The 25,256-nt window shown below is 36.5% G+C and overlaps 1 protein-coding gene across 1 annotated transcript; it reads right to left on the reverse strand.

Annotated features, from left to right (window-relative positions):
* Positions 1-9,958: 9,958 nt before the first annotated feature.
* C2H18orf63 (chromosome 2 C18orf63 homolog) lies at positions 9,959-25,101 on the reverse strand. Its single transcript, XM_075495671.1, has 13 exons — positions 24,968-25,101; positions 24,202-24,280; positions 22,693-22,749; positions 21,159-21,270; positions 19,970-20,011; positions 18,902-18,978; positions 17,380-17,489; positions 16,627-16,723; positions 16,441-16,526; positions 15,705-15,882; positions 13,511-14,587; positions 12,414-12,530; positions 9,959-10,015 (listed from the first exon to the last, which is right to left on the reverse strand). The coding sequence occupies exons 1-13, from the start codon at positions 25,099-25,101 to the stop codon at positions 9,959-9,961; spliced, it is 2,223 nt and encodes a 740-aa protein (XP_075351786.1).
* Between the last annotated feature and the right edge of the window lie 155 nt (positions 25,102-25,256).

Raw genomic sequence — 25,256 nt, forward strand, 5'->3', positions numbered from 1 at the left:
TATACCTTAATGAAATAGTGAGTTACTGCATAAATATTTTATCCTATGTTCACAAAAATATAAAAAAAGCACTCGGTGCATTCTATGCTAAACTGTTTTTTGTAATGAACACGTTAAAAGTCTGCTGTGTTATTATTCTGGATTATTCTGAAAATACTCGCCCTGATTGTGCAGTAGTAGGCATGCAAAGTTGATCTGAAGGAGCTAAACTTTGCATCAAGTTTCCCCTGGGTACTGTGTGAAACTGCACAATAAATAGGTATTGCTGTAACTTACACAGATCCTGACTCTTCAGAGACATGAAAATAAAAATGTTGTGGTGTTAAAATGTAGCCCTGACAGGTCTATTACACTCTTCACAAAGTCTGATAATTTTCTTCTAACAGTAGCTGTCTTAATAATTAATGATGCATACTGTTGATGTTATCTTTATTTTTATTTATTTTTCTGTTATTTCTGTTATCTTTATTTTTCTACTTAATCTACAGGGACTTTCTGTGAGATCTGCCACTCTGTGTTCTCCTTTCCAGTTGCCAGTAAGACTGCTTTAGATCTCCATCTTGGGTTACAAATTCCATATGACAGCATAAAAACAGGGGGGTTTTGACTGAAGTTTGGAAAAAAAACAAAATATTTTAAGCTGCAAAGCAGGAAAAAACCCTTCTTCTATAGCATCTTTTAAACTTTCCAGTAATACTTGAAAAGATCCAAACAGATGAGAACTTTCCTCCATAAAGATGTACACAGCATTCAGAGTATTGAAACCCTCAGCGTAATTGTTATGATAAATTCCCATGGGCTTATTATCACTGAATAACAATGCAGAAAGTAAGTAGCTTTTAGCCTTTTAATTTGGATTCATTTAAAATGAATTAATCCCTGTAGTCGTATGTCAAACACGTAAACCAGCTTTCTAAAGGAGTGTCTCTGTGATTTCACACAACTTCTTGCCCACTCCCACCCAGTCGGCTCCCTCCAGCCCAGAAAAAGCCTGGGAAAGTAGGTAAAATTGGCATTCTGACCCAAAGGCCGGCAGATTTGGCTCTGCCGGGGGAGCGGAGGGCGTGAGGGAGTACAGTTCAGCATCCCTCACCCAGCTGGGGCCTCAGATTTCAGCAGACGCATGCACGCCAATAGCCGATGGATATACGCACATCCAGTATTCCCAGTAAGGGCAAAATCCTGAAACTGATGTTGTTTTTCCTTTACATCTGAACGGTGGTTTACACTACTTGAGCTTACGCTGCTAACGTCAATCAATTCATCTCTAAATGAGAATTAATGAAGGTGTATGCTTAATACCAAGCTGGCGGCGTGCCCAGGTATTGGGAGCTGTGTGTTTTCCATTACTGGAATGCATTTACTCTCGCTGATGTGCAGAATTCACATTTTATTGTTATTCTTTCTAAATTAAAAAAACTGCAGAGGCAGAATATCCAATTAGTACTATAAGACTGAGAAATAATAACCCAAGTTTGGTCAATAGGACAAAGTGCTCACTTTGTCTGGGTGGCATTTTAGTGAGGGCATTCCTAAAGGAGCTGTGAGATTTGATATGAAATGAAATGCTTTCGTCAGCCTTCAAAGCATCTGATCTCCCACGAAATAAAACCTTAAGGAAAGGAGTCTTAGTTAAGTCTTTCTTTCAACAGAAAGAGCACTACGGAAATTTCCTGGTTAACAAATGTATGAATTTATGCAAATTTCAGTTCCTTACAATGCTGGTCACATAGGTTAAAAGATGCACAGTAAGCTGCAGAATGATAACTGCTTTACAGAGGGTTTGGTTTTCTTTTTTCCATATTATTTTCCATCATATGAACGGTAGAAAAAGAAATGAAGTTAATTTTCTGACCATTTTTTTTTGAAGACTGAAAACTACACATTATCATTTTGAATTATGACTTATCACCCTTTTTTCCCCTTTTCAGCAGAGGCTGAATTTTGTTTCATCTACCTCATCTGCTTTGAAATATCCCAGAGCCATGCAGCTCCAGGTGCAATAAAGATATTTCTGCTGCATAATATAATCAAAAATGTAACATAAGAAGTTAAATATGTGTCTGCATCTATTTCAGCTGTGTAGGCTTAGGTATCTTTTGCTAGCACCTCCCAGTGGAATAACCCTTTTTATTTTTATTCGGGAAAGCACTTTGGCACTGAGCAGTCTTAGCTGCTTTCCCTGGTGCTGTTCACCGGCTGAACTGAGACAGGTGGCCAGCTGCTTTGCAAGGCAAGGCGAATGTTTATTCTTGCTAAAATCTGTGCTGCGATACGATGCATAATTAAGGGAAATGCATTTTGCTGGACTGGGGAAGCTGAAAAGCACGCAATCACGTGCTTTATCTTTATTTCTGTTAAGGTTCAACTTTGGATCATTTACCCAGGTGATGATTTTGACTGCCAGGCACGCCTGCAGCGCCCAGACCAACGCGTTGGAACAGGTAGGTCCTGGCACGTAGAAGAGTGGGAGTTTTACCTTCGCTGCTAAGTTGGCATCACCCAAGATTTCATACCACAGCCACACTGCAAGCTGCAACTATCAGCGCACTTGGCTAACTCTTGATTTATTTAAATAGTAGTTGATGACTCAATAGTATTTAATTAAACTCATACACATAGAGACAGCGCAGTTGAAACCAGCTAAGCTTTGGCAGCTGTTCCCTTCGATGTAAATGGAGTTTTGTGTCGTGTATTCTGACAAGGGAACCAGGGTGACAAAATGAAAATTATCCCTCGCACATCACCCCGTGGTACCTGGCAACAGGGAACGACCAAACACTGCTGCCCAGTCTGAACTGGCTGTACCAGAACAACATTTTGCATATTACTCATACTCTGCATATTTTTAAACATCTGTAATGAAACATAACTATACGTATGTATGAGTCTATACACACACACACGCTCTAACACATATGCATATGTGTACATATATATTTATAGATATATTTATTTACACACATATTGGGCTGCTCTCACACTGGAACAAAACTGCATCTGTTCCCAAAAGTGGTTATTTGACCCCAGACAAGGAGCTTCATCCTGCAGGAAGATCAGATGTGTTGGCTTCCAATACTTTTGAAGTTCTCTTGCTGGAGCAAACTTAAATCCCTTTTACATATTGGGCTTAACAAGAAATTTGTTGTCACTGTTTTGAACAATAAAAAATCATTGCAAGAAGCTATGTGTGTTCCTGATGGAATTGTAAGCTCTTTGGGAGCAATTTTCACGTATTATTTTCCAGCAAAGTTAGACTGCTTTGTCCCAGATTCTAATGCTACCCTGGGGGGATTAAGCTGTTCAGAGGTTGCATCAAGTTCTGCGCAGATCCCAGGGAAAACATACTTGCTCGTCCTGGCTACAAATTTTTAGGTGAGAGGTTGAGCCGCTGCTCTGTGCTGTCCGCAGGCCAGCAGAATGACATAGTTTTGTGAAGAGACAGAACGCTGTATTGTTGCAGGGCTGCAACGAATTGTTTCCCTGAACCAGTACAAGAGATGCCGCAATTCTTCAATTCACAGTTCTCCATGAAGCTAAGACGAGCGTGTTGATGCAAATCGGCATGCAGCCCAAAGTCCTTAAATTGCTGTATTTACTAAACTACTTTGTGATATAGTGACATAGTACTTTCAGAGGTCTTAATCCGACTATTTTTAAACCAACCATTAACCACAAGCTGGTATGAAACCAGCACCAAAGGAACTAAACAGCAAGCTTCCCTGCTGTTATAAGCACCTATAAAATAACTTGTAAACTTCTAAGTTCAGATTTGACAGAGCACTTGAGCATACGCCAATTTAAAGTATGTAAGAAGTCCCTTCGGCTTACATCTGTGAAGAGTAGGGAGGAAAAGAACACTGTCAACTTATGAAAGTATTTGAGAAAAGATCACTTTCTGGAAGTGCGCATTTACTAAATAACGTAAACTCATTACAAATACTTCAACGGAAGCTTTCTGAATCCTCTAACACAGTGGCCAAAGAAAGCTTTCTCAAATGTAAATCTGAATCGACTTAGACATAGAATCAGATGATTTGAAAACTGATGAAAAAGCTATAAAACACTATAAAACCTAGCAGGCGCCAAAGGGCAGGTGATATCTTCTGCCAGCTGACCAGTTTCTCACACCCGGGGATTGTTTTAACCTGTTACATTTCCACTTGTTCCTGATGCACATTTACATATTTTGGGGCAGGTGGGTGGGTCTGTTCCTTTAATCTTGAGAAATCAAGCCTGCAGACATCACACGTGGAGGCTCCAGGTAATCCTAGATGTCGAGGGCTCCTGTGCTTGGACAGCTTTGTGTACCTGCCAGAAGTGAGGGTATTCTGCTCAGTTAGCAAGAATTGATTAAAAGGAGAGACTGAGACGGGCTCTTCCAACCCCTCCATATAAACAGTGAAGGGTAAGGCAGCAGCAAAGGTCCCTCCAGCTTCGCCAAATCCTCCGAAGGCAGCCCAGCACTACTCCTTCCTCCCCGTTAGTGGCATTTCCAGCACCACTCCTACAGCCAGCATGTTTCCACTCACTATCAACACCTTACTATACATTTACAAGGAGTGGGTGGATGGGGAAGAATAACCCCCCAGCACAGACAAGGAAGTATTCGTCAGTTTAGCACGAATGAATAATTCAATAGTTTATTTTAAATGAGAGAAAATGGATCTGCAATAATTACATTTTCTGTATTTTGAGTACTATAATAGATAACACCAAAGGATGCAAACATTTTAAAATGCAAGAGTAATGCAAAATGGCTTCTGTTATAATCCAAGGCAAATGTTGGCCACCGGCAGCATTTAAAAAGTAACAACAGGAAATAGATCAGATGAAGCACTAATTTATATAACATAGTAGAAATGCAACTGCTCTGCAGGCTCTTTCATATTGTAAGACAAGAAAAAGATCAATTACATATAGTCAAACCTATGAAAGAATAACTAATCCACAGCATTTGAAAATAGCTTTGTATACCAATTTCCAGACAAAATGTAAATACGATTTGATTTCTTTCTGAGCATATTGCTCTATTTTTTGTAATATTTGTGTTGGTTTGTATTTTTTGTATTATGTATGAGAAAATTACATGTTGTTGAAGTGCCTACTTCCTTTTAAACACCAGCATCATTAAATTAGAGCTATGTTAACAGTCACCATTCGAGAAAAAAACTCACAAACACAACAAAAGTTGTCACTGTAGTAGGGCAAAATCCTGCTTTGAAAAATGAGGTAAATAAAAATACAACTATGGCAATGTAAACCTGAAAAGGTTTTCATAAAGTGCATAAAGTTCCATTGTACCAATTCCTTTAGGAAAAAAGTTTTGCAAATGTATATCCAAAGCAAGTGTTAAACTACAGTTCTAGATTGTTTGAGTTTAGGAGCTAGTGTTGCGACATTTGATTCTTACTTTCCAAGTAACACGATAATATTCACTTAAAAACAGCGATTATGGGGCAACAATCACATATACGTATATATTTGTAACTACACCTTCAAGTCGGTCATTGAAGATACATTTATGCTGATAAAATTACTCAAAGGGCAGCTATACACATTCTGCATGAACTGCTGAAGAATGGTGTTATCAATTAGACTCAAAAAAATCTTTTACAGAGCAGTTTCATTTCTGAAAATGGAAATTCATTAAAAATTATAACAAGAATTAAAGAAGCTGAAATCAAATCCAGCCTCTGGATTTTTCCCCTAAGAAAAATTGTACTGTTTATTTTCTAACCATTTGACTTGACAAGGAAAAGTTATTTAGGAATGTTTTACTGATGAAACAAAGAGGCCCAGACATTGTAGCAAAGAATTAAATATAATTATATCATAAAAAGACAGACTTGAAACTTCAAAATAACTTGGAAGAATGATTAAGTGTGTAAGCAAGTACTAGGACAGACATAATGTGATTCAAAAACTAAGCAATTAGCTAAATTTTCAAATTCATTAGAAGCTTATTAACCTAAACTGTCTGGAGAAGTTCTTGATATATGGATTCACTTGGCTATATGTATTTAACCCTCAGTTTTTCATCCAGCAACAGGTACCAATGATGTGAAATAAGCAGAGCAAAATTCACAAAGCTCAGAGGTCCTCAAGTATGTTAATGCCCTCCTGGGAATCTGAATGGAGGAAAACATAGAAAAAGTTTAGATCACAAAAGAAACTGAAAGACAAGTCAGAACTGTATAGTTAATATGCAGACAAAAGTTGCTGTATTTCCACATTTGTATTTTCATTCTGGTTACAAAGTTTGGATTTAGGGCATTCAAGTTAAATGTTTGCATTTTTACACAGAACAAGAAAGAATTGTTTCCTTGATAAATTTATGGTACTGTTCTCAGCTTTATCCTTCCTCTTAGGTCTGGGGTTTTAAATTTAAAGCCCTCAAAATATTAATCAGTTGTGGTGCTGGAGGAAAGAACTTCGATTGTAGAAGTGTATTCATACCTTCTTAACCAGCTGAGATCAGGTAGCCAAACCACATTCTTAGCTCTACCAGAAAGTAAGAGACAGAATCTTAAGAAACTATTCTTTAGCATTGTTAAATAGTCAACCATGCAGTAAATTAGATTAACCCTAACCTGGAACAATCCTGCAGCAATGAAAAATGGACAGGATAATGGCAATAATGTTATGATAGCATCTATTTTTTGGAGTATGTCTCAAATATTTTAGGTACCAACAACTTACTAATGAAGACAGTCCAAAGGTTATTTCTGATACTAGATTTGACTAGGAAATTAATTTTCCCCCATCATAAAAGAAGTTGCTTTTTCATTGTACACTAAACATTTTCAGAATCTTTTTTGAATGAAAACCCAAATATTTTCACCACATACAATTTCCATGAAAACATTTTCAAATTTAAGTTAAATCTGTTTCTTCATAAAAACAGCTCAAACTATTATATTTATATGATATCTTAAAAGGTCTTATTTTAGCCTAATATTTCACATCAACAAAGCATTTGAAAGATAGCTTTGTTGAAATTTGTGTACCATAGCTTTCTAATTAGAAGAGAAATTCCTAAATGTTGGCTTGGGGCAATCCACCTTTCAGAAGAAACAGTCCAATAGATGTCTAGCCCTTACATAAAAAACTGCTGAGAATTTTTACCTAATTCCAGTTGTGTGGGATTCCCTGCCTTCAACCTGTGTTCATACAATAACTTTAAAGCAATGGGAGCAATTACTTTCATGTAAAGTAATACTATTATTACTATATGCGATGAATTTGTAGCTTCTCACTTCTACATGAAATTTGACAACTAAAACCAAAGGTCAGTATCACATGACAACACAGGAGCAGAGCAACAGGAGGGAGCTGCAGAACAGTGGAAAAGGCTTGGGAACTTCATTGCTGCTATTTTGAATATGTCTGTTCTAGCACCAATGTTTGTAATGATGCAAAACTTTCTTTTAAGTCATTTTTCTGTACTAGTGTATACTCTCTTTTGGAAGCTTTGTGCTTCTGATTGGTCTTAGAAGCCAAGCTTCCCTTTCACAGTAGTTTTTGACCTTGAAAAATGATAGGATGACTTTCGTTAATAAAAGACTAAGCATGGAGACTTTTTTTTAATTTGACAGCAAAAATAAAATAGCTTAATAGTCTTTATTTAAACTGAATAACTATTCAGGTCTAACTCTTGGGAAGGTTTTGAGCTCCAGATTTAGACCACCTACATTTAGCTGTCTGCATATCTGTTAGGTGTCAAAACTCCTATTAAATTCAATGGAAATCTAGTAGACATACCCAACAGACTCTACAGAGCTCACGCAGCAGCAGATATCCTGCCTCCACCCCGCGGGCTGGGCACCTCTGCAGCCTTGGAGGTTCCACTGGCCCAATCTGCATGGCCTTGAAAAAGAACAATGTGCCCAGCATAGTCCAGACCCCTAAATACGGGGATGGGAAGGGGGTATATCAAACTCATGCTTAATATCTAGCTATGCCAAAGAAAAGCCCGAGTCCTTCCCCAGAGAGTGGGGGATTGTCTACATATGGGTAAAAACAGAATGAATGAGAATGATTTAGTATTAAAATCAAATGTTCAACTTCTTAAAATGTTAAATACTTCTCTCACATTGCTTTATTAACAGACCCACTATTTTCACCAGCAAAACAAAGAAGAAAATTAGGAATGTGCTGTGATTTCCTGGACAAGTTAAGAGGCTGTGCAACTTGGCATGTTAGTCATAAAACCTGACCCTTTTTGCAACATAATTATAAAAAAATGTTTTTATTGTCATGAATTATAGATCCAAATCCTTCCTGTTGACTACATCATTGAATTCCATTGTAAGACCTTCTGACCCATAAATCTTGCTACACAGTAAACTTGAAAACTTACAAGTAATTCTCAAGTGTTCAAATGAAAACATGCACTCTGATTGCATGTGTAGTAATACATAATAAAGAAATTCAGAGCAAAGCTTTTCAGAATCAAAATTGTAGGCACCAATCCAATAGCATAAGTTATTTTAGCTCTATTTTTCTTTTTAAATCATTAACACCAATGAAGAACCCATACCAATGGGATTCTTAGAAATCATATTTTAAACACTATGGAAGACACTGTTTCCTCTCCAGGGTTCAAGCATCGCCTACCACGATCAACTTGATCATGGCATTTAACTCATAAATAAGAAAAAAATTAGATTTTTTTAATTTAAGTAAAAGAAATGAAGTTCTGACCATTCTCAGAGACACCATTTCTGTTTATCAGTCCTCAGTGAAAGTCACAGACTTTGAACCTACGTATATCTATGCTGAATTGCTAAAACAGATCACCTCTGAAGAAGGACCATGCCTGAACTGCCTGGCTTGAAGCAGGAGAGATGAAGTGCTAGACCCATGAACAGGATATGCTGAATACTGAAGTATGAAGGCCCTATATGCAAAGCTTCCATCCATACAATGGACTTTCTTTAGGGAAAGCAGACAACTGGTATACATGTTCACTGGAGGAAATTTATCCATGCAAAGAAAGGAAGGACATAAAGTGCATCTCTGAGACAAAATGCACATTTGGCTACTTGTTATCATTATGTTGAAACCAAAAGCCAGATTAAAAGATGCACAGTTTATATTTTGCTTCTTTATTGCTATGTTTTTCTATTTGTTTTGTATAATATACATTTTTGTGGTGTTGTGCCTGTGTGACCATCTTGCTTCCATCAATGTTTTCTTTTGAATAAATATACTTCTATTTATCTTTGAAACAGTTAACTGTATAGGCTACTCCTTCCTGCATGTTTTACTACTGATAACCTGTGATAGGCATAATGCCTATCACATAGGTCATATGCTATATGTATCCTTTATATTCAAGGAATATTCACAGGAAAAGCTTGTTCTGTCCTGCAAGACTATTATCGACAACCACCCCCGATGTGGGTTGAAATATCTGGTCACAAAACTAAATTTATTCTTTTTGTATGGCAGACCATTTTGTCCTTGGATTAGATCTTAGCACCACAAAAGCATTTAGCCACCCTATTTCATGTAATGATATTAAATAATATACATAGTTTCACTTTAATGGTTTATGGTTTTAACTTCAGCTCAGATTCAAATGAAACTCAGCAGCACAACAACCAGGTTTATTTTAGTCTGAAAGAAAATGAGCCAATCAAAATACAAATTTAAGCCAAATTCTAAGTTCTACTAAGTACAAGATGCCTTTGTATTTAATGTTGCTTGTTTCACAAAAAAAGCAAAGCTTTATTTGCTGGTGTCCAATAAAACCAAGAATCTGTTTCTGTTACCTCGTTATTTTGCTCTAGAAGCCATTTGTTTAATAAGGTGATACCTTTGGAGACAGCTGATATCATTATCATGATGCAAAAGAGTAGGAACTATTATAGATATGTGATATTAATAAAGAAAAATATCTAAAATTTGTAATAAACATACCCAGATTTTTCCTTCAGTACTCCAGAATATCCTAAATAGAAGGCTTACTTCTTTTGGATTTCTTTAACTTTGAATAACCTTCTTCTTTCTGTTAACAAAAACCAACCAAACAAAAAGGCAAAAAACAGTAAAGCAAACAAAGCAGTAATACTAAGCTAACAGCTCAATTAAAAGGTTGTATCTGAGTGAAATGCTTAGTTGAATGATATGGGAAGTAATTAATAAAAGTTTTTATTTTCCTATGTAAATATAATTTAAAGTATGTTTGTATGTACAGTGGGTAAATAATTAAAACCAGAGCTATTTTGAAAATATCCTTTTACATGCTGGCAGCCAAGACTGTCAAAACCAACTGATCATTTTTGGTGTCCAAACTTGAGATAATGACAAGGGCTTACTCTTCAGAGAAGTGTTTAGCAGTGTCCCCAGTCAGCACTATCGCATTTGAAACTGGAGAGAGGAGGAATCAGACTAACAAGCACTGGAGTGTCCATCCCTACCCCAGTTAATAGACAAGTCCCTCTCCTAATCCTGAGACTCCAGCTGAAGCTTCCCTGCACCTGTGCATCCACCTCACTTGGCTCCAGCAGTGGCAATGCTGCACTGGCAGTGTGGCAGGCAGACAGTGAGAATTTGCTGTCCCCTGCCGCTTCCCAAAAGTAGCTTGCAGGGCTCAGGCTGGTACTGGTGCTACTCACAGCCTGTCTGGAGAGAGAGGAATGGCACAGAGCACTTGTGACTCATGATTAGGACAGAACAGTGCCCCTTCCTCATTCCAGCAGTGCTGCCAGACCAGCTACAAGCTCCCTGCTTGTCCAGTCTGCCCAAGCTGAAGCTCCATGCTCACAAGCCCTAGTGTGACTGAGTCATTCCCAGTGGCAGGCAAAGGACTTCAGCACTTAATTCGTATTATGGTGGAAGTCTCCCTTCAGTACTCAGACCCCTGGGGTTGTTATTCTTATAACCACAGTTTTTAGTTGCTGTTTTTCTTTTCCTCTTTGTGAGACTGACTCCTGACTCTACTGCTGTAGCATTGCAGCGCTGGGCTTGTTACTAGTGACTCAGTGATGGCCCTGTGGAAGGGCCTTTCCCAGCTGCAGGTGGATGGAGCCAGCTCAGAGCAGCTGGGCTGGCGTTTCCCACACCAACTCCTCTCTTCCCTGCTGCAGCCTGAGCTCTAGGGTATGAGTGCATTCCTGCAGCAGGCCCCTGAGGCTGCTCTACTGGCCCTTTCTGAACTGCACGGATAGCACAGACTGTGCTCTTTTAATTACCATTAAAAGTTACAGAATTGTCTTGTATTTGGCTTTAAAAGCATAACAAAACAAAAAGATGACAGATAAAATGTAATGTTAACAAATGCAAATTAAATGGAAGAATCTGAATTATGGATACACACTCTCAAGTTCTTAATCAACAGTTAACGAGTATGCTGACAAGGTGAGTTTATATATTGCAACATGTGACTAGGCAAAAGCATTTCAGATCAAGCATGGGTAATGAGACCTCAAATGGTCACACTTGAAATGAAATACAAAAGGCAAGGGAACCTGGGTGAAAAGGGAGTTAGGTATGTGCAACTTTTCCTTCTGGCTTATTTTGTAGAGTTATTGCACAGTATTTTCAGTTGACTATTAGCAGAAGTAATACATACATATCTATATAACAAAATACAATTGTACTGAGCACTGGAGACGCGGGACCTGTTCCTTCTAATGAGCCTAATTTGTAGGTAGTAAAAACAGAGAGAATGTGGTTGTAAGGAGAAGGAGGTGGAAGATACAACTGAGCTTTAAAGAACTGATATTTAGAAACAGAAGTGCAATCCAGTGGTAGGTAAAAGCAATATTTAAGAATAATGAAAGAATATTTTGAAGAGGAAATTAAAAGTACACACTATTATCATTAGAGCAGCATCCAGAGGAAAAAGTATTAAAAAAAAAAATCATATTAGGAACCTATCTAATTGCTGATGCTGACCCCATCTAGTAATACAATAACAACTTAAATATATTAAAAAATTAAGAGCATATAACTTCTAAAAACCCAGAATGAATTACAAATAGCCTTTTGGAACTCATTTCTACAGAATGTGCTGAATTCAAGCACTAAAGATGAGACACTTACAGAGCCAATGAGAATGGCTGTAGTTGTATTGGGCAGGATAAAACTGTTTTCTGTAGAATCAGAAAATCTGCTTCAGAAACATGTTTACATTAAGTAACATCATTAAATGTTTTCATTTCAGTAGTATCTTTTGCAGGAGACAAAATGCATGCTTGAAGTAACAGCAACATAACCAATGGTTAAGGTTAATTTTATCCTGGTTAAGGTTAATTTTATCCAGAGCAGGCTCAGTAAGATTTCTTGGTTTCCCTGTTTTAACTGGAACATGCTAAAATGAAAAAAATTAAATTTGCCTTTTTATCTCTTAATTCAGGTCCCTGTAGGCTGGATTAAGGGGTGTATGTGTGGGGGGTTTTTACCTGTCTTCTTCTGGCACAGCCCTTCTTTAGAGATGCTTCCAGGTTGCTCTCCTTGATTGAAGAAGTCGGTTCTGATGTCAGTGTTTCACATGTCAGATACTCATTCCCTGTAATCATCTTAAAGTATAGAAGTTTATACCTTCATTAGCAAAAAACCCAGTATTTTTCTACTTGTTAAAATGACCTACTTTTTCAAAAGGTGCCCTCATAACACAAAGTTGAAATAACCTACCAAATTACATTTTATAGGTGAAAAAAGTGATAAGCATAACACATTTCATCCATGTGTCCAATCTGTGGGATATCATCCTCATAAAAATTGCACTTAAATCAGCTCAGCTATTTATTTTATTGAAAAGAAGATAGAATCATAGAAAATGTAGGTTGTAAAGTACCTCTAGTGGTCATCTAATTATAACTTTTACTCAAAACAGAGCTAACTTCAAAGTTAGATCACATTGCTTTGGGCCCCATTCCATCAAGTTTTGAGACTCTGAAAGGATAACAACTCTACAACCTCTCTCTGCTACTTGTTCCAGTACTTAACCACTCTCCCTCTGAAGATTTTTTTCCCTTATGCCCAGTAGGAATTTTTCCTGTTTCAACTTGTGCTTTTAGTGACATCGTAATTAAACTTGTATTTGCAAAACTTCCATGTTTGTCTAACAGCACAATGACTTAACACACACTGCAGTCAGCACTACATAACTGATGAGGTTTGAGATTCCTTCCAGTAGCTGTTCATTAATATAGTTTCATATGAAGACAGACTGAACACTGAAAATTTCACCACGTTAACCTCACACAAATCTTGATAAACTGATAAACTGTCTTAAAGAAAGGAAAACTAATTATCCCACCTTAAAAGTCCCAAATAAAAAGTGTATATCTCAGACAAGACGGTAAATCATCTTCCCTTTCAGAAAAAAAAGCAGCAGTGGCTGAAAACATTAACTTATATGGTAGAAATTTTAGAAAACTATATTGAGAACGATGGTAGAACATGATGAAAGCCATGCTCTTTATTGCTTAACGTTGTTTTAGAATATACTGAATTTGTGAGAACCAGTGAGAATGAGCTCTGTAATTTACCGTACCTGTTCAAAGTTAGATTTGAAATGATGACTGGTTGTCTTAGTGATATAGTCCTTAGAATGGCATGCTGCTTTATTTTCTTCATTTTTGGCAATGCATACTGTATCATTTAAGACAGATTCATGAATATTTAACCCTGCTCCTTCATTTGATCTCTTTGTTTGTTCCTGTGATAAACCAGAATTTGTCATTCCATTGTCTAATTTACAAATCTGCAAATGTACTTCTTTTGACTGGTGTTGTTTCTCAAGAACTTGCATGGTATTTTGACTTGCAAACTTTTTTCCCCTTCTTGCACTGGAAGTAGGCGATGCATATGTATTCAGACTCAGATTAATGTTCGATTTCTGAAGCACTGACCCAACATTTTTAAGAAAGGAAGGAGAATTTGCCTTTTTGTGATTGACTTCACTTGAATTCCCACCTGAAGCTGAGTTATCAGAAAAATCAGAATTAGTCATTTGTCCACCAGATTCTGTTTTCCATCGAAATACAGGTATTCCATGTTTTGCATACTTTTTCGCGTTCATTACCTGAAGTACGCTGCTATGAGTAGGATTTTTGACTGACATATTTTGAATGGGTTTGTAAACCTCAGTTATGCTGGACTTGCACACAGTCAGCATAGAAGATGAAACACCCATAATTTTTATTGGTGAATGTCTTTCAGCATTTTCTCTTTTCTTCCCACCCATCTGATTTGTGGTCTTTCCATTAATTTGCATCAACTTTCCTTTGAAAATTGGTATAATTTTGCTGATTTTTTGGGGGGAGAGTTCAGAGGCTGAAATTACAGGCATTCCTAAAGATTTCACAACTGGTAACTCTGGTACTCCTGGTATTTGCCTATTATTCATTGATTTCTCTGTTGCTTCAATGCTAACCTTTTCTTTACCCTTACTGCTACTCGAAAAAGTCTGTGTTTGTGGCTCTTTGATCAAACGCTCCATCCAGTGGCTGTTTTCCATACTGCATGATGAAGAAATTCTAGGCAAAGTCTGTTTTCTTGGAGGAGCCTGCGTTAGAGATACTACACAAACCATCTCACCAGCCAATTTCATATGCTTAGGTTTTATTTCCTGCAATACAACAAGAGTTGCTAAATTGAATGAACTGGATTTAAAAATCTGATAGTGCCACCTAAGGCATCACTATATGATATCTACGTAATATACATCACAATATATAACCATACATTTTCCTGTTTTGCATTAGAATGAACTATATATTAAACAATATTTTGTTGTCACTATAAATGAAGATTTGTTTTCTCCTCCCCCAGTTCTTCGTTTATAAACTATGCTGGAATATCATATTTCTCAGAAGGAAAGACTTAAATTACGGTTATTATCTTGGTTTAGTGCTTTCCAATTGGGTAATGCCTAGCCCTTTTGAGGGGGTCTGCAGAGAATTTGACTGACAGGGCTCCTCGTCTCTTAAGACTTCTAAGGGCATCTGTATTCTGAGCAAAAGACAGTTTGGATGTCTCTAAAAACTGCAGATGACAAAGAGGAGCTATTCTAGCTTTGATCACTGAAGAGACATAAACAGGAACAGCTTTCTGAAAGAGGATTATAGTATTTTAGAATCTCCGCAATTTCTGTCACTGTTCTTTGTTCGGAATTAATTACTTCACTTCTTCTTTCACACACTACTACCAAAGAAATTTGAGTCTCAGCCTTTGTCACAACCTCAAATTAAAGGAGTTTTGATTGCTTGCCTCCTTTCCATCACCAGCCATGGAGTAAATCTTACAGCTTGAGTGTTTTAAATGCCTAAGTCCACAGAACTTTATATTTTTCTTGGTTTGTTTTTTAAAAAAATAAATTGTAATAATAGTAGTAATAATAACAATAAGAAATATTATTATAATTATTGTATTGTTATGGAAGAGGTATGAGAAAGTTCTGGATATCCAACTGTAAAATAAGGCCTCTAGAACTGCAAATATTGATAGCAACTAATTAACACTAAGTCCAATTTTTAATGTATTTGTGATGTGAACAACCACATAACAATGGCAAATAGCAATATAATATTTAATTACACTTTTAATTAAAGTTACATGATTGATAGTTTTTGTTGTGAAAAGCATAGTTTTATGCTTTTCCTGTGTTCTGAACATGATAAAGACCACTTCATACCATGAACAAAGTACATGCCATTAATATGTTTATGAAAAAACCTTACACGCACCGGAGCTCTGGAGAATTCCCGTGTAGCATAAAGTGCTTTACTTGTCATCTTTACTGGAAATCCACACAGATGGGAAAGATGACACTTCATGTCAGAAAGAAAAGAGTTCAACACACTTTCTGAATCTGTTCTAGGGAAATACTGCACTGGCTGACTTCGAATGCAACTTAAAGGGTACCTGAGTAGTTGTTCAGGGATACATAACAAGTTTCTTTACATTTCTATAATTATGAATGATCCTTCGCTGAGCATGAACATGTCTAAAGCTTTTTGAAAAAAGGTGAACAAAAGCACTTACTTTCTTAAGGGACTGAAGCTTATAACATTACAGGACTTCAACATGATTATACCATACTAATCTACCATAGTAAAGATTACTTAATATAAGTAAACCTTAGTCTAGTCTTTCCTAGAAGGAAAATTCTCTTTAAAACAGATCTTTGTTGGCCATATTTTTACTGGAATTTAACTCTTCCTTTTACATCACCATTTAGAGTGGCATTATCAAGTTTGCAGAAGCTGTGAAGCAAACTGATCTATTCGACTTACTATTATTCAATACTAGGACAAAGAGACCTGACTAAGTATTTTGTTCCAATTTGTCTAGTGAAACAATTCTACACTGACTTCTATGAAATTATGGAAGAAGAAAATGTGGCACAATCAAAAACGAAAATTTAGATCTTCACTAGAAGTGTAGTAGAGGAAATGTAACAAAAATATTCTGAAAGGATACGTAAAGAACCTTTCCCCTAGTGGCTTGAAGTAAACACTGAAGTATATTTTTGTCTCTTCAAGATCTTCTGGAAGAATATATCCATACTTTAAAAAACAAACCCAGAAACATATATTACAAATACAATTTCAATAGGTACACAAAAAAAAAGAGGGAAAAACGAAAGCAGTGTATATTGTTTCTTACCAGATTCTTCCAGTGCATCTGAAATTCTTTATATGAATGGAAAGGAGATTCTGTAGGAATTACGTGGCTGATGTTTATGATCTGACCCATTTTCATGCTGTGCATAGGGAAAGAAGGGATGCTTAAAAAGGGTGTCATAAAACTCAGCTGAAAATATACTGGACTTTTGGAAATAACAAGTAAATTTAATTTTTGGCACTGAAAGTATTTATGGGTTATTTTTATGTTTTGAGGACTAATACCTTTAGCTCATAAGTTTATGATAGAACAATAGCAATATTTTCTGAAGTATAGAAAAGAACTTGGCACCTACAAGTCTAATTTCTCTTGTCTCTAATACTTACTACCAGTGAATGTAGAACAAAAGCAAATACATCATTACTTCTCATATTTTTATGATGAACATCATAGATGAAAATAGACATACTTTGTGGCAAAGGTGGAAATATGTTTTTTCTTTAAATTGACACTTTCTGCTAAAATTATACTTGACAAAAACTAATGCTCTTGCATATCACAGAAGTAGCAGAGAGATTACTAAAATTGAAATATTTAAATGTGTAATTTATGATTCACTGATTAATTTTTCTCGTTTTCCATAACACTGAAGCACAAAAGTAAAAAAGAAAGATTCCTGAATGTAAAACAGACTGTAAAACAGAAGTGTTCTTATCACTAATATCAAATTCACAATTTGTACGGCAAACATTCCAGGAAATGTTTGTTTCTGCTGAAATGTAAAGAGACTCCTACCTTGGCAAAACATAGCACCAGTTACTTAATATGGAATGTTGGTGAATAACTGTATTTTCACTGCTGTCAAACAGCTTTAAGGTGTTTGCTGAAATATCAAAATCTCCCAGCTTAAAACAGAAAAAAAAAGTTATTTGCAAGTATTTCTACAGCAGTACAAAATTAAAATTTTCAAAAATAATTGCGTATCACAATACACTGAAGCTTATACCTTATTATTCTTTTATCGGCTCTCACAGACTGCTTATTTCAGAAGATATTCCCATTATCAAATTGCACAGTATCTTATGTTAGAGCCTACACTTCCAAAAGTTATGCAAATACAAGGTTTAAAGGTTATTTAAATCAGTGAGATTTAAACTTTATTTGAAGTGTTTTAATATGTAAGAGTACAGAAGGAATTTCTCAAACTAAGAACTCACTTCCATGCGCATTTTTTAAAATTCACATGAGAAACCTGTGTTTGACAGTCTAGTAACTGTGTATGCCACCTTGCCTAATCAAGTGCAAAGATCCAAGCAACAGAATTAACGGGATGTATAGCTTCATCCTGTGAGAAGTCAAAAAACACCACACATTTTCACAATGTGAAAATATTTGACTGTAGGGGCCAATCAAACACTGAGATTTAAGAAACATTTTCCCTCTCTACTGGTCTACCAGGGTTTGCATTTATTCACTGACAAGAAAATCTCGCCATTTCTGTTTTAGAAAGTATTAAAATGATCAAACTGATAATAAAGCCACATCATGATCACTTCCATCATTGCTTTGTGTCATTTTAGAACTGGATTCCTAAAGATAGCTTTAATGTTTATGCTGTCCAACTAGGTCACAGAAGAAATCCTATTCTTCTATTCTAAGAAAGAAGAGTTTGGATCATAAATACTTATTTTGGAAGAAACCAGCAGGCCTGACAAATATGCTCCTGTATGTATGGACATATTCAGCAAAGGTGACATGGCTGTCAGAAGGATGGTAACTTTTCAGCCTCAACCACGATTTCTTAAACAATTTATTAATTATGCTTACATGCAGCATAATCCAGGCTGCCTCTGTATTTTGGAAGCTGCATAGAAAATGAAGCAGATTCCAGAATAATTATATACAGGGACTTTAAACATGTGCTGACAACTTACCTGTAGCTTCACTTTTAAGATGTTACTCAAAACTGTCTATGTATTACAGTGAGAAGTGAATGCCTTCAAGAAAACACTGCTAGAAGGAAATCTAGAATCATAAAGACACTTCACTACTATATTCTGTTAGCATTTTTGAAAGGTCTCTTAATTAGTCTAGAATCTCAATTTTACAATGCTTGCTAGAATGCATCAATATAGACATAACATGGATGTTATGCACTTAGAGCAGATGCAGATAGTCAAGGAGTATGATTACTCTCTTAACAAAAACAGAAATAAGCACTCCTATCCCCATCATGCTAATTGCAAGTCACCTAACAGAAAATAACATAAAGATTAGTAAGACAAATACAGTCATAGAAAATATAACTGGTTTATACCTCAGGGGGTGGCAACTGAATTGAGCAAGCCTCAACACTGATGCAAAGCTGTCTCTCTGATACATTGAGGTCTATAACTAAAATAAAAACAAAGCGCAAAGGCCTGTTTTGAACTACGGTTCATCTGTTAGAAAGCTAAACCAAATATTTATTTAAAGTAATTATTAGTCAAAGTGCTGCATTGGAAAATCCAAAGGCTAGACTTCCTCAGCATGGAAATTAAAGTTAATTTCGTTTTAAATGTGAAAAATTAAAATAATAATGAATTACCATTCATACAGTACACCTCCCTAGGAACTCATGGCTGTCCATGCAACTGAATGCTTGATACTCATGTCCTTGATACACAAACACCCATTTTCAAAGCAAATGTAGTTATTATAACCATTGGCTGTACTGAGTCATCTAGCCCAGTATTATGCATCCAGAAGTGGTCAATAGGAAAGACTACATGAGCAAGGCAAGCATTTATTGACACGTCTCCAGAACATCCACCCAGCTCTGAGCAAGCTCTAGCACAGGAACTGAATGTATTGTGCTCCTCAACATGTGTCCCTGATATAAATTTAGGCTTCAATATCCCCAGATGTAATCTTTAATTTTTATACTGGAATAAAAATATTACTTTGTAATTTTTGCACTAGCTAAGCAGTATGCTTTGTGACTTAACTTTTGTGAACAGCAAATGTAGTACATACAGGACAGTCACTTTAGCTCATTTTCCTGTCTATTATTATGGAACTTTCACATCACTTGCGAGACTCATAATTTGAGGCAAGTGCATTTAATTGTAATTATTGTAACTTTTAAATGGTAAATTTCAATCTATGGCTGTAGATGAATAGTACAGAAATTACCTTTTTTGTGGGCAATTTTTCAAAGGTGCAGTTGAGCTGACAACTATTATGTACAGAGCATCATCTGCCATCAAGTGTATTTTGACTGAGGTTATTTCAGAATGAAAAACAAAAAGACATTGTGTTGGTAGTACCAAGATCATGGCTGTATGGAAGCACATAACTATACCTTGCTCTAACAAGTTTACCATGAACGGAATATTGTACTTACCAACAGCATTTTGCCTTCCTGAATGAGACAAAAAATCTTTTCCTTAATAAATAAAATAGATAGACATTATTTTCTAAACCCTATGCCTAATGTCTTTACACAAAAAAAAAGGAGAAATCACACAGTTTCGTTTGTGTGTGTCATGAATGCTGAAAGGCTTGTTCATTTTAAGGAGAGAAAAACCCCTCTATCAATTAACTTTTCACTGATTCATTAACATCTCATATAACAGATATATGAAAGTACATTAGTGGACAGCAATTTATAAATCATTTTTTGTAGTACTACATCAATATGTAGTACTACTACACATTTTACCATCTATCATCAGTTTTGCCCAGCTTTAGCAACACAGATGATTAGACAAGCTGCATGTACCAGGGTCACATTGCTGTTAGTCAATGTCTTTCATTGAAACCAGTTTTATATCACCTACCAGCTAGCCCTCTACTTCTAGCTGCTATTCCTGAATAAGTTGATTTCATTCAGAGAGCTATATATTTTGAAGATACTGAAAACAAGATAGTGTTAATATTGTGGCTGGAAATTAGACAATAACATAAACACTTTTCTCAATGTATATTTGGAATGATCTGTACAATTGCTCAGCTTAAGAGCACACGACAGTATGTGAAACACATCTGTTTTTCCATACTTTGTTAATGCACATTTATCCTACACAGGAGTTGGTAGAGAGATGTCAGGCAAAAGAACTACCATCTAAAAAGACAGAGTTTGGTTGAAGGAGGTGGTCTGACAGAAAAACACTTCTGTATTAGAAAAGCATGCAAACCACATGCAGAAGTGACCCTGATGAAAGCATGAATCTGAAAAACAGGCCCAATTTTTAGAAGACTTTTACTGTCCAACAATATTTGGTTTGGAAATTATTAATCTGATATGTTGCGTTCAGTTGAAATAATTATTTGATCTATTACAAAGATGGGGAGGAAGATGAAAAAGTGAATATGACCATTCAGATTGTTAACTTGAATCACTGAACTTGGATAAAGGAAAAACAAAAATGCAATCAAAGAAAAAAAATCAGAGGATAAATGAATGGAATAATTGAATATAATGAATGAAATAATTATGGAAATGAAATAATTATGGAAGTTAAATTTTGGAAAATAAATGCAACTATAAAGAACTGAAAACTAAATATCCCTGACCCAGGTGAGTCAAATACCTTGCACCAAGAGATGACCAGCCTTGTTCCATCTGGGTGCAAGTCTGGCTGTAAGTGTGTAGGAGAGACAGGTTTGGAGAATGGCTGGACTAACTGTTTGTGGTGCTTCCAGCTAATAACATCAGTGAGAAAAGAAAAATACATTATTAATAATTTAACAGGTTTTTTTAAAGGCTTCAGTCAAAATTTAATCAAAGATAGTGCTACTCCATCTTGGAGCCAAATCCTAGTATATGTTACACATCTTTACTTCTCATCTACAAGAAGTTAGCACATTATTTGATGTAGGCATTTAGATTTCATGGACCATCAAAGTAAGGTGCACTACAATTCATTTAATGTTTTCACCAGGCTGATAATAGACTTGGGGAAAAGATTAATTGAACTATATAGAGTACTTTACTAGATATGCATCTCTTTCCAGACAATAGGCACAACTTCCAAAATTTACATATATTAACTCTGCTGTGAAACTCAAGACCAGAGACATTTTCTTGCAATCACAAGAACAATAGATAAATGTAGCTTTGTTCACCCAGCAGTACTACTTACCTGACTGCTTGCCTGTCCTGCATAGCTTTCTATTGACAATTAGCATTAGTCAAGAAAAATAAACTAATTCCTGTGGGTTAAAAAGAGTTAACTAATACACCTCCAAGAGGATGTTTCTAACGAGATCCTGCAAGGATCTGCTTGCAGGTCATGGTTATTAAATATACTTCATACTACTAATCTGCTGGTGTTGGAAAAACTAACAATGACAGGTCAGTTACACGTATCAACATAAAGCAGTTTTGTAAATTAAGCCTATTTGAGCAATATATGCCTTACTAATCCAGATATGCATTTACACTTCCTGGAACAAAGAAAAATACACCCAACTGGCTGTGTAAATGAATCACGAGAGCTACTGGCTTTGCTTACAGTCTTTTGACTCAGCAATTTTAGTGTGTGCACACATACATTCATAAAACCCACAAACATTGCATACTCGAAGATAGTAAAGCATATGCATAACGGTCTAAAAATTTATCAGCTGTTAAGCTCATGGGTTCCATTTCTTCTCTCTGTTTTTGTTTTGTTTCTCTGAGACTGTCCTACACAGCTTGGACAGACCCAAAATGTGAATGGGGAGATAGTTCAGATGTCTGAACACCCCCACCCACGGAACCTATAGGGCACACGCAGAAGGGGTGACACCAGCAGGGGAGCTGCAGGTCTTTGGTCAGAAGGGCAGGTCTGTCGTTGCCTCGGGGCCAAATCCCAATGCCCCTGAACAGGATCAGCATCCCACTGCAGCAGAGAAATCTAGTGAAATTGCTCAGGAACTTCTTAAAACTTTTGACTCTGACAAAGTATACTCACTATACCCAGATTCGTGAGAGACATTTTGTCTATGGGACAGACTTTTTTACCCTGAAACTTGGTTTCTGTAGTGCAAATTGCATGCCCTACAAAAAATACTCATCTCTGGCAACAGCAATTGCGGGCAAGTGTAACAGTCTTAAGAACTGTGACATCTTTCAGCACTTACGGTAGCTCCTTGTTTCTCTATGTAGGCTTGACATATTCCTGATTTGTAAAATGGTATCTAAAAATAAAAAAAAGTTCAAGTGTCTGAAATTAAGGGGTGTTTTAGCAAATCATAAACTAAATTCTGGTCCATCAGTGACTTTGCCTAAGAAAAACATGCTAAGGAATACTTAAAGCAAACACCATATCCTGTATTTTAAAGGAGAATGATAACTAAAATTAGTTGAGGCATTTGTCATAGTGTAATCTCATTTCCAGCTAAAGATACATTAACAAGCAAGCACAAGACCGCCCAAAACAAAATCGCAGAACTCTGCCCCTGCTGCTCTCGTTGTGAATTGGGTGGCATCTTACCAGTGGAGTCCATTCTGTTCCACAAAAGGTTCTCCATCTGAAAAGGCCATTTCATCAAAAGAGTAGAAGACATAAGTTGTCATCTACATTACTAATGCACAAAAATAAAAGTTTGCTTTAAGTGACATGATTTTACTTATCCTTGATCCTCAAACAAAACACTTCTTGGAGAAACATGCATGTATGTGTGACAGACACACTTGACTCCTAGCCGTACTTCGGTTCAGGCTGACCAAGAAGCAACAGGCCTCATGTCCTTGGGGTGAACTTGCGAGCTGGAAAGCCCCTGGCTCATGTACAAGGGAGTGAAGGTGTGTCGTGGTTTAGCTTCAGTCGGCAACTAAGCACCACACGGCTGCTTGCTTATCCTCCCCCAGGACAAGCTGTCTTGAAAAACATTTCGAAAGGCAGTTTTGAAACCCAAAAGTACAACATAACCAAAGTACGGAACAAGATATCAGAGCTAAATCAAAGACATCTGTCTTGTCTATACTATTGACTAGCAGCCAACTACCTCACCCTATAAGTATTAAAATCAGGATGGGCCCAGTTTGAGCTCTCCCTGAATGGCAGCTGGCCTGCACGCCAGGTGACTCTCCCCTTGAGCAGGGACACCTCTCAAGGTTAGCGATTCCTTACCTGAGACTAAGAGATCCTTCCTTACCCAAGACTGAGAGATCCCTTAACCCACGAGAGATCCTTGGTAAGTGACTGATAGCATGCTGAATTAATAGTATGAAGAATTACTAATCCATGTAGCTACTCATATATTATAAACACTGTATGGATAATTCCATTAGATATGAATTGTTGACCAAGTCTGAGACTAAGATTGGATCCAGCTGCACCTAGGCTCCAAAAAGGAGTTTAGAAAGCAAGGGGGTCCACTCTGAACCTTGTGACCCAACGGGAGGGTCCTCTTTACTCTTCATGCCTCTGGTCTTTGTACGAGTCATTCTAACTCAATTTTCCTTCGTACATTTCTTCCATGTAGTAATTAATAAGATGAACCTTGCCATTGAACTTCTTGAACTCTGTCAAATTATTATTTTACCTCAATAAAATATATTGCTGTTTCTCTCTTTTGAGTGAAGTGCAGTCCGCTCATGCGCGACAGTATGTAACTACATATACTTATTTACACAGTGATACTGACCGCCATTACAACTGAAATTTGATTTAGTGTTCCAATAACAGGTGCAGAAAGGATCTCTTGATGCAGGAATAATAACTGTCTATAAAAAAAAGTTAGAAAAAAATTAAAAAATAATTTTCCATACTTGATCTTCTCAGCTTAAATTTATTTTCCTCACCTTCTGCAAACATAACACATTCCATTTTTAATCGGTTTCCAGTGGTTCAGTACAATATATTGGACTAGTCCAAGTTACTTGCTCTTAACCCACCCACAGTGGTCTAAGACAAAGACTCCGGGCCTTTGGCACATGAACAGAACTCTCCAAAAGTGTTCCTTTTGGAAGAATTTCTCATTTCTTCCCTTTCCTATTAAAGGGAATGATATAATTCTTGGTGAACACTAAGGAGCATACATATGCTTTCCGAGTATTCTTTTCACTCAGTCTCAACCTACATAAAGCAATACAATATCTCAAATGATGTACCTAAAGCATTCCAACTTTGCAAGTGAACACAGATTAATTTTAACTATTTATTAATTTCAAGTAGGTGGCCTTGTTAGTTTTAGCTGATGACATTTAAAACATAATAATAATGTGTTTTTTTTCCCCCAATAGCCAGGAAGTTCTCCACCAAAAAAAACCCCCTATTTTGAACAATTTTATACTGTTTGCTGCTGATAAGAATTTTGCTGATTTTATTAGTTAATTCTAGTACTGCTAATAAAATCTTTGAATAACAACCACCAACAGCTCCTGAAAATAATAACCCTCAAAATTCTTTACCTGCAAATCTTTATCTGTGTACTCCTTGACTCAGTTTCTGGTATCTGAGAACTCAGTGTTACTGTAGTGGCACAGAGTTTTTGTAGCTCTGGCAGACTGACAAAGAACAGGGACTGGTGCCTGGTGTCATTCATGTTATATTGTTGATTGCCCCAAAATGGCACCTGGGTCTTAAAAGAAAAATTTTCATTCATTTTTATAAGGCAGATATTTGTTAACAGAACTTTGTAAGTATATGGTATCAGGTAAATGAATAATCAGTTATCTTCTGATTAAGATTAGGTAGGCA

The sequence above is a fragment of the Mycteria americana genome, chromosome 2, assembly GCF_035582795.1.
Source record: "Mycteria americana isolate JAX WOST 10 ecotype Jacksonville Zoo and Gardens chromosome 2, USCA_MyAme_1.0, whole genome shotgun sequence".
In the NCBI taxonomy this organism is placed as follows: domain Eukaryota; kingdom Metazoa; phylum Chordata; class Aves; order Ciconiiformes; family Ciconiidae; genus Mycteria; species Mycteria americana.

Bases quoted from the DNA above. Each gene is read 5' to 3' on its own strand.
- C2H18orf63 (XM_075495671.1), bottom strand. From the start codon at position 25,101: ATGAATGACACCAGGCACCAGTCCCTGTTCTTTGTCAGTCTGCCAGAG. The intron at 16,724-17,379 runs GTAGGAGTCTCT...CCCTATGCACAG, and splicing joins TGGTGCTATGTTTTGCCAAG to CATGAAAATGGGTCAGATCA. The intron at 12,531-13,510 runs GTACGGTAAATT...CTATACTTTAAG, and splicing joins TCAAATCTAACTTTGAACAG to ATGATTACAGGGAATGAGTA.